This window comes from Scyliorhinus canicula, chromosome 18 (genome assembly GCF_902713615.1).
Source record: "Scyliorhinus canicula chromosome 18, sScyCan1.1, whole genome shotgun sequence".
Lineage (NCBI taxonomy): Eukaryota > Metazoa > Chordata > Chondrichthyes > Carcharhiniformes > Scyliorhinidae > Scyliorhinus > Scyliorhinus canicula.
Window position 1 is genome coordinate 48,468,736 of NC_052163.1, and position 13,013 is coordinate 48,481,748.

The window sequence follows — 13,013 nt, forward strand, 5'->3', positions numbered from 1 at the left end:
TGCTTGTACACTTGTACTGATGGTGCTCAGATCTAATTTGCCACCACTTCCCGTGACTCTTCGCTGCTTTGGTGCTATCAGAGCTTGTTGGAATCGAGTCTTAGAAGTCTCGACTTCCTCCAGCTCTGTGCTGGGAACACTGAAGGTATCACTTTCAGACCCTGCCACAAACTTCTTAAATCTCTTACTAACGGTACTACAGTGTTGGATGTGCTATCTTTGGGAAAGACATAATAACAATAATGATCTTTATTGCTGGTTTAGCACAGTGGTCTAAATACAGTAGCTGGCTTGTAATGCAGAACAAGACCAGCAACGCAGGTTCAATTCCCGTACCGACCTCCCCGAACAGGCGCCGGAATATGGCGACTAGGGGCTTTTCACAGTAACTTCATTGAAGCCTACTTGTGACAATAAGTGATTATTATTATTATTATTAGTATCACAAGTAGGCTTACATTGACACTGTGAATGGAGTACTGTGAAAATCCCCTCGTCGCTACACTCTGGTGCCTGTTGGGAAAATTCAGAATGTCCAATTCACTTAACAAGCACGTCTTTCGGGACTTTGTGGGAGGAAACCGGAGCACCCAGACTAAACCCACACAGACACGGGGCGAACGTGCATACTCCGCACAGACTGTGTTCCAAGACAGGATTCAAACCTGGTCCCTGGCGCTGTGACAGTATGCAGTGAGAATTATTTTATTTATCCTATTTCTCCTATATAGGTGCTTCATTTTATTTTGTAATTGCCTGGGCTAACTCCAGAGGAAAGTGATGAGATACCCTAGATGAGGCTGTCTCATTTAATTTAGGCGAAAATACTGAAGGCCTAATATATTTTTGTACTCGAGAAGTGATCAAAATTGCTAAAGATAGCATTATATTTGAAGTATTAAAACAATATTTGGTCATATTGCGCAAATTCGTCATATTGTGCATGTTCTGTTTTAAAGTACTTTTTATTGCCCTCTGTTGCAAACATTGTTTTTCCAGACTAAAGATGGCAAATTGATATAGAGGATGTCAACCTTCGCTTAGTGGTACCATTCTTGTCTTTGAGTCAGAAAGCTGTGGGTAAAAATCTCTCTCTGGAGGAAGTGTTGGACCACCAGAGATACTCTCATCTGGACAAAATGTTAAATCAATGCCCCATCGCCCCTTCCAGTATCTGTAAAAGATCCCAGGGCACTTTTTGAATAAGAGCAGAGAAGTAATTTTCTGGCCAATAGGTGTGTGTGCGTGAGTGTACATGCAACTGCCAACAAAGAAATAATAATTGGGATCTCTCTTTGAGGGAGATAGGGTAGGATAGGTGGAATTAATAAAATAACTTTCACATTGATGCATTAAGAGGTATTAAATTGAGTTTCAGGTCAAGAGTGACTTAGCTCATGAAGGGAGTGCTTTGCACTGACGCTCTGTGAAAAGGAAGTAGGGATATAATCTTCTGGCAGCAGATATTCGCCAAACAAAACTGGCCCATTTGCAAATTTGTGCACTCAATTACTCTCCTAAGTTACTAAACGTTGCATTAAATTTACACAACTTTGGAACATTTTTTTAACCTGATAGCACGAGTAATATTTTAAAGTAACTTATGTTATGTCTGTGTGATAACCCTCACCAGGCTCATGAGGAATCATTCCTTGATCTCTGTAGGATTCGTTGAGTACGAGTTCCCATGGTAACAGGCTGAGGCCCGTACAGTTGGGACTCGTTACCGTCCTAGATCCGGACTGGGAGTTCCTGCTAGTCTCGGACTGGGACTTCTGTGTTGTATGCCGCAACTGCAGCTTTACTTTTGAGTTGAAGTAAGTTTTTTTTAAATTTAGAGTACCCAATTAATTTTTTCCAATTAAGGGGCAATTTAGTGTGGCCAATCACCTACCCTGCACATCTTTGGGTTGTGGGGGCGAAACCCACGCAAACAGGGCGAATGTGCAAACTCCACACGGAGAGTGACCCCAGGCCGGGAGGCAGCAGGGATAACCCACTGCGCCACCGTGCTGACCTAAGATGAAGTAAATTTAATGCTTGCCTACATCGGCCAGGGCATTGAATATAAAAATTGGCAGGTCATGCTGTAACTGTTTAGAAACTTAGTTAGACCACACCTGGAGTATAGTGTTCATTCTGGTCGCCACACAACCAGAAGGATATGGAGGCTTTGGAGAGGAAACAGAAGAGGTTTAACAGAATGTTGCCTGGTATGGAAGGCATTAGCTACGAGGAGAGGATGGACAAACTCGGTTTGTTGTCACTGGAACAACAGAAGTTGAGGGGCGACCTGATAGAAGTCTACAAAATTATGAGGGGCATAGACAGACTGGCTAGTCAGAAGATTTTTCCCAGGGTGGAGGAGTCGATTACTAGGGTTCATAGGTTTAACTTGCAAGGGGCAAAGTTTAGAGCAGATGTGTGAGGGACGTTTTTTTACACAGAGGGTAGTGGGTGCTGGAACTCACTGCCGGAGGAGGTGGTAGAAGCAGGAATGATAGTGACATTCAAGGGGTGTCTTGACAAATACATGAATAGGACGGGAATAGAGGGATACAGACCCTGGAAGTCCTTAGGTTAGATGGGCAGCATGGTCGGCGCAAGCTTGGAGGGCTGAAGGGCCTGTTCCTGTGCTGTATTTTTCTTTTTGATCTTTGTTCTTTATCTTCCTGTCTCCTGAATTGCTACAGTCTAGTTGTAGCAAACATCCTGTCATTCAAGCTAAATATAACAAATTCAGTAGAGACTCACAGTTACAGAACTATGCTGTATTTACTCATGGATTTGGAGCAACAAGGTAGATTGCAATTTATTTACTTGTCTTTAAATTCACGTGTTATGAAATAAGTGAATTTCCTACTTTTTGTGGTATTGGCTGCAGTTAAATGAACATTGCTTAGCTTTCAGACACTGATTCTTTTGTTTAAATATAAAATTAACAATTTTCTTAGAGGGACCAAAAGGCATGCAACCTATGGTACAATGCATAAAATATGGGAACACAGGAATTTAAACTAATTTCCAATAAGAGGTATAATTTTGAATTAATATAAATGGGTAGATGAAGTGCGTGTTTTTTCAGGACATTCGGCGTGAATACAAATCCTGTTACGACTGCTAAATCTCGCGAGAGGGCCATAATGGAATTTGCGCCAGAAAGATCTCAGTTTGAGACCTTCCCCAAGCTCTGCCGATGACGTGATCTGGTTCATACCCAGAAAGGTGTTAACCTGATTTCCATTAATTTGCATATATTTTAATATTATTCTATGGCTTAACGCCGTACCTTCCGGCCCTGGGTGATTTCCCACCCACTCCTCCCCAAAGCAGCGTGATGCCACGTCAGCAAAACTCACTACTGGCTTTCTAAAATGTAAATTAGTCGTGATGATCACGTCAAGGGTGCTGAGGTGCCTGGAGGCATCATAGTTGAGGGCTGAGGCTGGAAATGCTGGGGCAAATGCTTATCCATTGCAGGATGGGGCAGCAGGGTGTATCATACAGAAGAAACACTGCAGCAACTTGCCAAGCCTCTTTTGACATCACCTTCCAAACCCTCAACCTTTATTAGTAAGTTAGTAAGGAAGAAAAGTGCAACAGACATATCGGAACATCACCACTTTCAAGTTTCCCTCCAAACCTCACACCATCCTGGCATAGAATTATTTCCTTTACTGTTGCTAGATGAAAATGCTGGAACTCCCTTCGAACAGCACCTGCATCAGATGATCTGCAGCAGTTCAAGAAGGTGGCTCACCACAACTTTCTTATGGACAATTGGGTATGGGCAACAAATGCTGGCCTTGCCTGTGACACCAATACCCCAAGAATGAATATTTTTAAAAAGTGAACAACGACATAAAGATATTGACAAAAGAAAGAAATAAAAATAAATGCAATTAACAAGCAATAATAGAAACGTGGAAAATTAAAGCCAGAAAAAAGGAGTAATGCACTGGGGAAAAACAAAAACTGTGAAGGAAGGGATGAAGTACACTTTTAAGTGAGAGGGTAGAATCACAGAAATAGTCTCTGATAGCCGAAAAGGTAAGTAGAAGGATGTCTTTTCAGAAAATGTTCCTTGGTGAGTTGTAAGATATTTGGTAAACAGTTGGATTTATGTATTATTTTCCTTCAAATTCATAGGGTGTGATCTTGGTTTACGACATTACAAACCGCTGGTCATTTGATGGTATCGACAGGTGGATCAAGGAGATAGACGAGGTAAAGCACATTTCAAATCTAGTGTCCTGATGAGTGCAAGACGAAAAGCTTTGACATGTCTCTTTTTTTCAGTAATATTGTAAGCTCCTGGAACTCCTTCCCTAACAGTACTATGGAAATACCTTCACACAGGCTGCAGTAGTTCCCAGCTCAGATTCACTTTTCAATGCAACTAGGAAATATCAATAAACACTGGTCTTGATGCCCATGTCACATGAATGAATAAAAACAAAACTGCTTTTGTTGAAGCAGTGCGAGCATTCTGGTACATGTAGTGGTAGAACACGGTTGCTAATGTTTCATGATCAGCATTTTCTTTGCTATGTTCTGGAGAAGAACTAACAGGAAGCTGATCTCTTAGAAATCCGATTGTTAGATTGGCAGTGGAAGCAGGATACCTCCGAACTTTCCACAAAGTGCACCCCATTCAGCCTAGCCAGTCCAACCGGTGTTAATGCTCCACTCAAGTCTTCTCTCATCTTTCCTGATCTAATTCTAATCGTGTAACTCTCTCTTCTCTTATATGCTTGTCCAGCTTCTCTTTAAATTAATCTACACTGTACGATTCACTTCACCCACTCCCTGAGGTAACCTGTTCCACATTCTCATCAATCTTTAGATGAAGAGGTTCCTTCTGAATTCCCTATTACATATAGGGAAGGTGGTTCTGTAGTGGTATTGTCAATGCACTGGTGATCCAGAGACCCAGTGTAATGCTCGGCGGACCCGGTTTCAAATTGCACCACAGCAGATGAGGAAATTTGAATTCAATAAAAATCTGGAATTTAAAAAGTCCTATGATGAGCATGAAGCCATTGTTCATTGTTGTAAAAATCCACTAGTGTATTTAGGGAAGGAAATCTGCCACCCTTACCTGATCTGGCCTACATGTGACTCCAGATCCAGAGCAATGTGGATTCTTAAATACCCTCTGAAATGGCCTAGCAGGACACTATGTTCAAGGGCAGTTAGGGATGGATAATAAATGTGGCCTAGCCAGTTTTGCCAACATCTCAAGAATGAATTAAAACAAAATTTGATTTATTATTGATGGCCTAACTTAGAATCCATAAAATTCCTACAGCAGAAGGGGCCATTCGATCCATCCAGTTAAAGACCTTCTATTAATTTACTCCTCGGCCATCTTTTTTTAAAAGAAAGAAGGCTCAACTTGTCACTCTTTCATGATATGTATACCAAGTATTTCTGGTATCATTCTTGTCAACTTCTACACCACAATGCAGAATAATGCCAGCAGCTTGGGTTCAATTCCTGTACCGGCCTCCCCGAGCAGGCGCCGGAATGTGGTGACTAGGAGTTTCACAGTAACTTCATTGAAGCCTACTTGTGACAATAAGTGATTATTATTATTATTAGTTGCGATGCCACAGATGGAGTGAAGACACAAGGACTGTGCCTTGGTCACTCCTGCCATTATGGTCATGGGCAAGTGCATCTGTGACAGTAGATCAGTAAGGATGAGCTCATTACTTGAATAGTCAGTGGATACAGCTCTCCCAATTTAGGCACAAGACCCAGATGTTGCTGAGAAGAATCTTCATGTTTCCTATTATCTTGGCCAATGCGAGGTAGACGTCTGGTTTCATTGTTATACATTGTTGTAGTGGCTTTGTGCAACCAAATAGCTTGTAATTCATTTCAGAGGATAAAGGTAAAGATAAAGTCGCCATTGACCCAGAAGACCATAGGCTGCTTTCCCGGAGAGTTGACTGGTGGTGATCTAATCCGAGTAAACTACATTGCTGTGCCTCTAGATTCACAAATAGGCTAGATAGGGTAAAAATAACAAATTTTGTTCTCTAAAGGAATCAGGTGGGGTTTTTAAAATAAATTTAGACTACCCAATTCATTTTTTCCAATTAAGGGGCAATTTAGCATGTTCAATCCACCTAACCTGCACATCTTTGGGTTGTGGGAGCGAAACCCATCCAAACACTGGGAGAATGTGCAAACTCCTCACAGACAGTGACCCAGAGATGGGATTGAATCTGGGACCCTGGCGCCGTGAGACAGCAGTACTACCACTGCACCACCATGCTGCCCTCCAGTTGGGTTTTTAATGACAATATCGAAGTTACATGATCACCATGACGGATGCTAGCTTTTGATTCCAGATTTATTTAATTAATTGAATTAAAATTCATCAGCTGCTGTGTAGGGATTTAAACTTACATTTTTGGATTATTTGTCCATACTTCTGAATTTCTGTCCTTTAAAATAACGACTCTAACACAGTTCTTGGTTTGTCTGACATTGTTGATTTCTATTTTATTCCTTCCCTCAGCATGCCCCAGGTGTGCCGAAGATCCTGGTTGGGAATCGTCTTCACTTGGCCTTTAAGCGGCAGGTGTCAACCGAACAGGCTCAGGCTTATGCTGAACGGCAAGGCATGACATTCTTTGAAGTTAGCCCTTTGTGCAACTTTAACATCATTGAGTCATTCACAGAACTGGCAAGGATTGTGCTAATGCGGCATGGAATGGATAGGCTCTGGAGACCAAACCGAGGTAAAGTTTTTTTATTTTCTTAAATCTGAGGAATGTATCTTTCTCTCAAAAATTGTTGTATCTGGAGGTTTAGTACCGAAATGAAACGAAAATGTGAACATAAATACAGGAACGTTGTGATTTTTTTCTTTGATATTTGCGTCTATTGCAAGCTGAATTCAGTACATGGTGGGATAGAAAGTACCAACTTCCAGATGTCTGTAACATAAATTCCACCCCTCTCCTGGGTGCACACTTGGGCTAGACATTGGGGGTCTATTGATTCAGAATTATACTTCAGATTTCATAATCACTATCAAGACAGCTTATTTGTACTTATGCAATATTGCCTGCTTTCTCCTCCTTGATCCCACCAACAGCAATACTTCAATGCCTCTGGATTAAGATTTGTCCAATTTTCATCTTGCCGACTATGCTTGCTCATCATCCCATTGACACAAAGCCATGCTGGCACTGAGCATATTTGAAGATGAGCAATCCTTTTGACCCATCCCAGATGCCCCTCCTTTTGAAATCCTCATTTTTTTTTTGTTGCTCGCCTGATGCTTCCATTAACCTCTTGCTCAATTTGGCTGAAATTGTTAACTACTGGAGTATTATTCTGGAAATTGAAGGTAACCGTGAGTTTTTTTTCTTCCATTGTCTCCTTAGATGCTCAGACTGTAATGGTCTGTTCTTGCTTCATCTGGTGCTAGCTATTTCCTCTGTTCCTTTTTCTTTTAAAAAAAAGTTGGCGCTTGGAACAGTTGCACTGAAATATATCTTGCATTCTGAATTTAATATTTCTGAAGCTGAAATGCAGCCTTGTATTTCAGCGGAGAATATCGAGGTAAAGTTTCAAGTAGAGAAAGAAATGTGATTGAAAATTAACTTGTTAATTAATTAGAAGCTGTTGTGTGTATAATCGGCATTTTAAGAACAAGATGAGTCCACATTTCTTCTTTGGCATCTTTCAATCTCGGCTCCTTCAATCTCGTGTCTGTCATCATGATCTAAATCTCTAGAGGAGTAGATCCTTGCTATCTAAGTTTTATTTTCCACATTCAAGATGTTGCAAAGATTACATTCTTTTGCATATATAGGAGCAGCTAACTCTCCCCCATAATCCTCAGTAGTCTGTACTTTTATCATCTAGAGATATAACTTATTCAAAGCTACTCTTACTGCTTATGTCCTCCACAATCTTCAAAGCACTGCAGCTAGGATCCTTTCCTCACGCAAGTACTCTTTTCTTTCCCTGTCTTTGCCAAGCTTCACTAGCTTCCCAGTGGCTTAATCAGCAAATTCATGATCCTGGTCTTCCTTTTCTCCAACTGTGGCCTCATTTGTTTGTCTCTCCAGCACTGGTTATCTCTCCGTTTCCATTTCTCTATTCTCTCAGTTGTGATTCTCAAAATCACTTTGACTCAATTTTTTTCCCCCAGCGCTTCTCCCTTCCCCACCCCTCTCAATTTTGTTCCTTTTTATCTCTGTTTCCCTTGACCCTACAAGACTTGTCATGTTATACTTTTATTAAGAGCTTTTCATGTAAATTTGTTAACATATCTTACATTATGGATGGCCTGCCAGTGGGATCTCCAGGTCCCATCCATCATTGTCGACGGGTTCCCGTTGACAGCACCCTTCACCGTCAGAAATCCCGTACGTTGGTGCGGGACCGGAATTTCCCACCACCTTGCACAGCGATACATCCCGCCCTATTTCTGCTTACTAGTCAGTGTGTAGACAATTAGTAACTGACAGCATTATATATGAAAATCGGGATTTTAAAACAATGCGGGAAATTCTTCACCTTGCGCCTGACAGCCAATCCGTTTCCGATGTTCCTGCCCCTCCCCGCTGGTGGCAGGATTGTGGTTCATGCCCCTTGCCAGTGGGAGGATGCAAATGTGTCTTAACTTGCATCCCCATAGCGGGCCAGGCACCATATTCTCCGGGTCAGTGAGATTCTCCCGTCTTCTGGGCCACAAATCAAATGGGCGAAAATTACTACTGCTATTAACAAGCGTGGCCTTGAGACAGTGGACGAAGGGAGTAACTCTTGAAGGGAGTTGCTCCTAAAGACCATCCGAGCACCACCCCCCCCCCCCCCCCCCTCAGAGATTTCCGAAGTAAAGGGATGCCCCCCCCCCCCCCTCCTCCCTTGCAGACCCCACAGAAAAGAGACCTGTCAGGAAGCTCCCCAGAAGAGATACCCCTGCCTGGAAGCTAAAGCAGTCTAGACACAGGCAGTGAAAATAATTACTGCTTTAACGCTCACCTGGGCAATACACCTGCTGGCTCAGGCAGAGGAAGCACCACGTGTCAGTTCCTGGAAAGATAAAACCTATCAGCTGTGTTTAAACCCCTCAGATCTTTAAGCTGCAAGCCTTTCATTCACTTATCTTTGATATTGATTTTATTAGGCTGTGATTGACAGCTGTCACGCAGACACATGCAATGTTTATAAATATCAAGCTTGTATTGACAGGACCTTGACCACTTCAAACAGAACTAAGTGTTTTCCAATCACCTCCCTTCATGCTTGAGTGATTTTGAAATGGTCAGCTGGAAATTGACAGCATGGTGAAGGATTGGGAATCGCTTCCTCTTTTGCGCTCCCGCTGGAAGCGCATATCAGGTGCATTTCAGCCCCGGCTGGAGAACATGGTCTCGCAAACAGAGAATTTTGCCCAATACTTTTATTATTGATCCATTTAACCATTTGTATCAATTGAGTACTTTTTGGAAAGTCCATCACAGGTATATAAGACTGCAATCTACAAAAGCAATGGAATTCATTTAGTATTTATTATAAACAATTTTAGTGGACTTAACACTCCCCCAAGGAGGGGACACAAGAACATATTGCCCATGTTACTCATAATCTTGAAGGGAGTCAGCAGTGTGCGGGTTAACTTATCCAGCAATTTAATTTTGATAGCCTCAAAAATGTTCAGTCTTGATAGATGTGGCATGAATCACCAGACCTTGATGTAAAGGACTTACTACAGGGTAGAGAATATTGAGGCATTAACTATGCTGTCGATCAGTCCAAAATGTCTGATTGAAGTTTACTCTACTCGACAGGGATCCTAGGGGGGATTCTCTGAGCCTCCATGCCGAAATCGCGATCAGTGCAGGGGCGGAGAATGGGCGATGATGCCAAAATCAGGCGTAACGCCGCTCCGGTCCCCGGAGAATCGTCGCGAATTGCGCGCTGTCTATGTGGCGCGGATAGGGGGCCATTGACCGAGGCCCCCACGCGATTCTCCGAGTTCCGACTCAGTCCGCGGACGCCCTGGTGGAGGGCGGAGGCATCCTGCACCAGGGGCTGCCTCATGGATGGCCAGGGCAGGGATCGGGCAGCACCGATCCGCAGGCGCGCGCGATCTTGGCGGCCGAGGGGGGGGGGGGAGAGAAACCTACTTTACTAGTGCGGTATGAGTCTGCCATGTCCCTCGGGGCGGCCGCCACCGTGCGCATGCGTGGACTCCTGACCAGAAGTGCAAGGCCCCATATCCACAGCCAGAGCTAAGGGAAGGGCCCTGCTAGCCCCCTGCAAATTAGAGAATCACTCTGGACTTTCCTTAAGAAAGCCCAGAGTGAAACGTCCGCGTTTTGACATTGGCTTAGGGACATAGCCCAATTATTGGAGAATCCCGCCCCCTAGCTTTGGAATGTACAGTGTATTGTCACCACCTGGTGTATGTCCTAATGAAGTACACACCATAGGTTATCATTTTACATGTTTAAACTACAGAATTGCAGTTAATTCTCGAGGTGACCATTATCATTCAGGAACATTTTTTTCCTATTTTATGGTAGATGTTCATTTGGTTACGGCAATAAACAATCCATCCAATTTGAAGACTTGCATTATTCATTCTGCTGTCAACAATGAAAACGTTTCTGAATCCCAAATCCATCCTTGGGAGAGACCCATCACTGTGTGGAATTTTCACGGAGGTGCCCTGTGATTAACTTGGGGACATGTTCCCTGTCCTTTTTAAGGGTGTCAGGTGGGCTCTCTAGCTGAAGGGCCAATCAGAGGCCATCAATCTTGGGAGGAGGTGCAGGTTGCGGTCGAGGCTAAGTAACTGAAGAGTGATTCAACATGGAGGTACTCTTTCACCAACCTTCTCAAAAGTTTACATAGAGAACAGATACATCAACCAGGCCACCACTGTGGAGGTGATGGGAATCCCTCTACAGTCCTGCCTTTGGTGTCAGCAACATACTGGTTGGCAGAGTGGGCCTACGTGGAGCACTGCCCAGTGACCAGCTCACCTCCAAGCCATTAAAATGTGCCCACCACTCTCTCCTCAAGAGTTGGAAAACTGTAGGTTGATTTGAAAAATCCCAGTCTTCTAAGGGATGGGCTAGCCCTGCCAGCTCCAAACCTGCCTTGACAAAAACAGCCAGCACTGGGAGTGGGGTAGAAAACTGGCACAGTGGCTATCACCGGGCAGTGCCCATCCATTTCCATTCCCTCCCTGAACAGGACCTGAAAATTCAAACCTTTGAATTCTCTTCCAATAAATTAGTAATTTAAATGTTGTTGAAGCTTTTCATCTTGTACTCATCGAGACAAATGCAAAAATGCCAAGTTTCAAACAATTAAAACACCTAGAAGAAAATGGTGCTATTTAGTTTGCAAGGTAACTCTGGATGAGGCATTGGCAGGGAAACACAGGGAAACTAATGTTCCCCAAGCTCCTTGGTAATTCAAAAAAGGGGAAAGGGCCATATTTCTTTAGTTGGCAGAGAATGGGTCCCTGTGTGTGAATGTATATTGCCGTACTATTCCAAGATGAATAATTTTTCTAACTGATGTATTTTTTTCTTTGCAGTACTGAGCCTTCAGGATCTCTGTTGCCGAGCCATTGTTTCATGCACACCTGTACATCTAGTAGACAAACTGCCCCTTCCTGTTACCTTAAAGAGTCACCTTAAGTCTTTTTCAATGGCCAATGGACTGAATGCCAGGATGATGCATGGGCGTTCCTACTCTCTCACTGCTAATGGGAGCAAACAATACAGTCTGAAGAAATCCAAGATCATTCGTCCTTCCCAAAGTCCAACACAGAGCTGCAGTCGAAACAGCTGCAAAATCTCTTAGCTAAATCTAAATGTGAAAATTGAAATCACTATATATGCAGCTATGACAAGCCGATGTCTCAGCTGTTCCAGTGAGAGAACCTCTTCGACAATGATGTTTGCAAAGGGCCCATAAACTGTAGGTTCAACGTTTGCACAAAGGAGTGAGAAATTATGCTGCTAATTTAAACAGTGATTGTGAAAGACATGGTAGTCACAGGGATCTTAGTTTCCCTCTTGTGAATGTTTCAATTGAGGTAGGGACGAGAGTTTGTTTCATGACAGCTCTGTCAAAACTATGTACATTTTTGTGTGAGCCAGACAGTTGAATTTTCTCTGATTGTTTTAGGTAATTTGGACACATTAAGCATGTGTTTAAAGTGATACTGGGAGTTGGAATTGTAACTGCAGTGTATTCTATATTATATGTTGTTTAAAACATTCTTAAATATTACAGTCAGAACATGGATCCTGCCAACAGTTAAAGGATCTATTTCTAGGAATATGGTTTGCCTTGACAACACGCAGACACTTAAAATAACCTTCAATTTTTAATGTAAAAATCATGCTGAAAAATATTCTCGAGAATTTGTATGTTAATCCATTTTCAAGTTGCTCTGGTGGTTGTTAACTGTCGTGAATTAATATTACTTCAGTGATTTGTAAATATAATTTTCCTTGTGGGATAACAGTTTGTTTTGAACAAAAACAAAAAAAAACACTACGCAGTATAATACTAAGGGAACGTAAAGCCAAAGATGATGTTGGTAGAAATGTTAACACTATGGCGGACAAAGATTTCTGAGTCAATTATCCATAATGTTTTGTAATTAAAACACTTTGTTTGGAAAAAAAATCTTTCTGGAAAGGAGTATAATTTATAATGATTTTAAGTGTGCCTGTTTTATTAAAGTTGACATATTGGCCTAGGTTTTCCAGTCACAATACTGATGGTGGCCCATTTATTTTGGTGGTTACTGGCTGTTTTAAACCCTTGGCCATTGCTGCGTAGTACCTCCAAGAGTACTAATTCATTCTTTTGAGACACACCGTGAGTGTTGCTTTTACAAAAATAAACAATACTGGACAATTTCAGATCTGATGGCATCTGTGGAGAGAAAAGGGAGCTAATGATTCGAGTCAGGATGACTCTTTGCCAACGCTTTGACAAGCTCCCCC

At 42.4% G+C, this 13,013-nt stretch overlaps 1 protein-coding gene across 1 annotated transcript in view; it reads left to right on the forward strand.

Annotated features, from left to right (window-relative positions):
• The window catches only part of LOC119952860 (ras-related protein Rab-40B), an 84,985-nt gene extending 72,295 nt beyond the window's left edge, over nucleotides 1–12,690 (forward strand). The window contains exons 4-6 of the mRNA XM_038776425.1: nucleotides 4,150–4,227; nucleotides 6,533–6,755; nucleotides 11,588–12,690. Of these exons, the coding sequence (XP_038632353.1) occupies nucleotides 4,150–4,227; nucleotides 6,533–6,755; nucleotides 11,588–11,856 (570 nt within the window). The 3' untranslated portion in view covers nucleotides 11,857–12,690. The remainder of the gene's footprint in view (nucleotides 1–4,149; nucleotides 4,228–6,532; nucleotides 6,756–11,587) is intronic.
• Nucleotides 12,691–13,013: the final 323 nt, after the last annotated feature.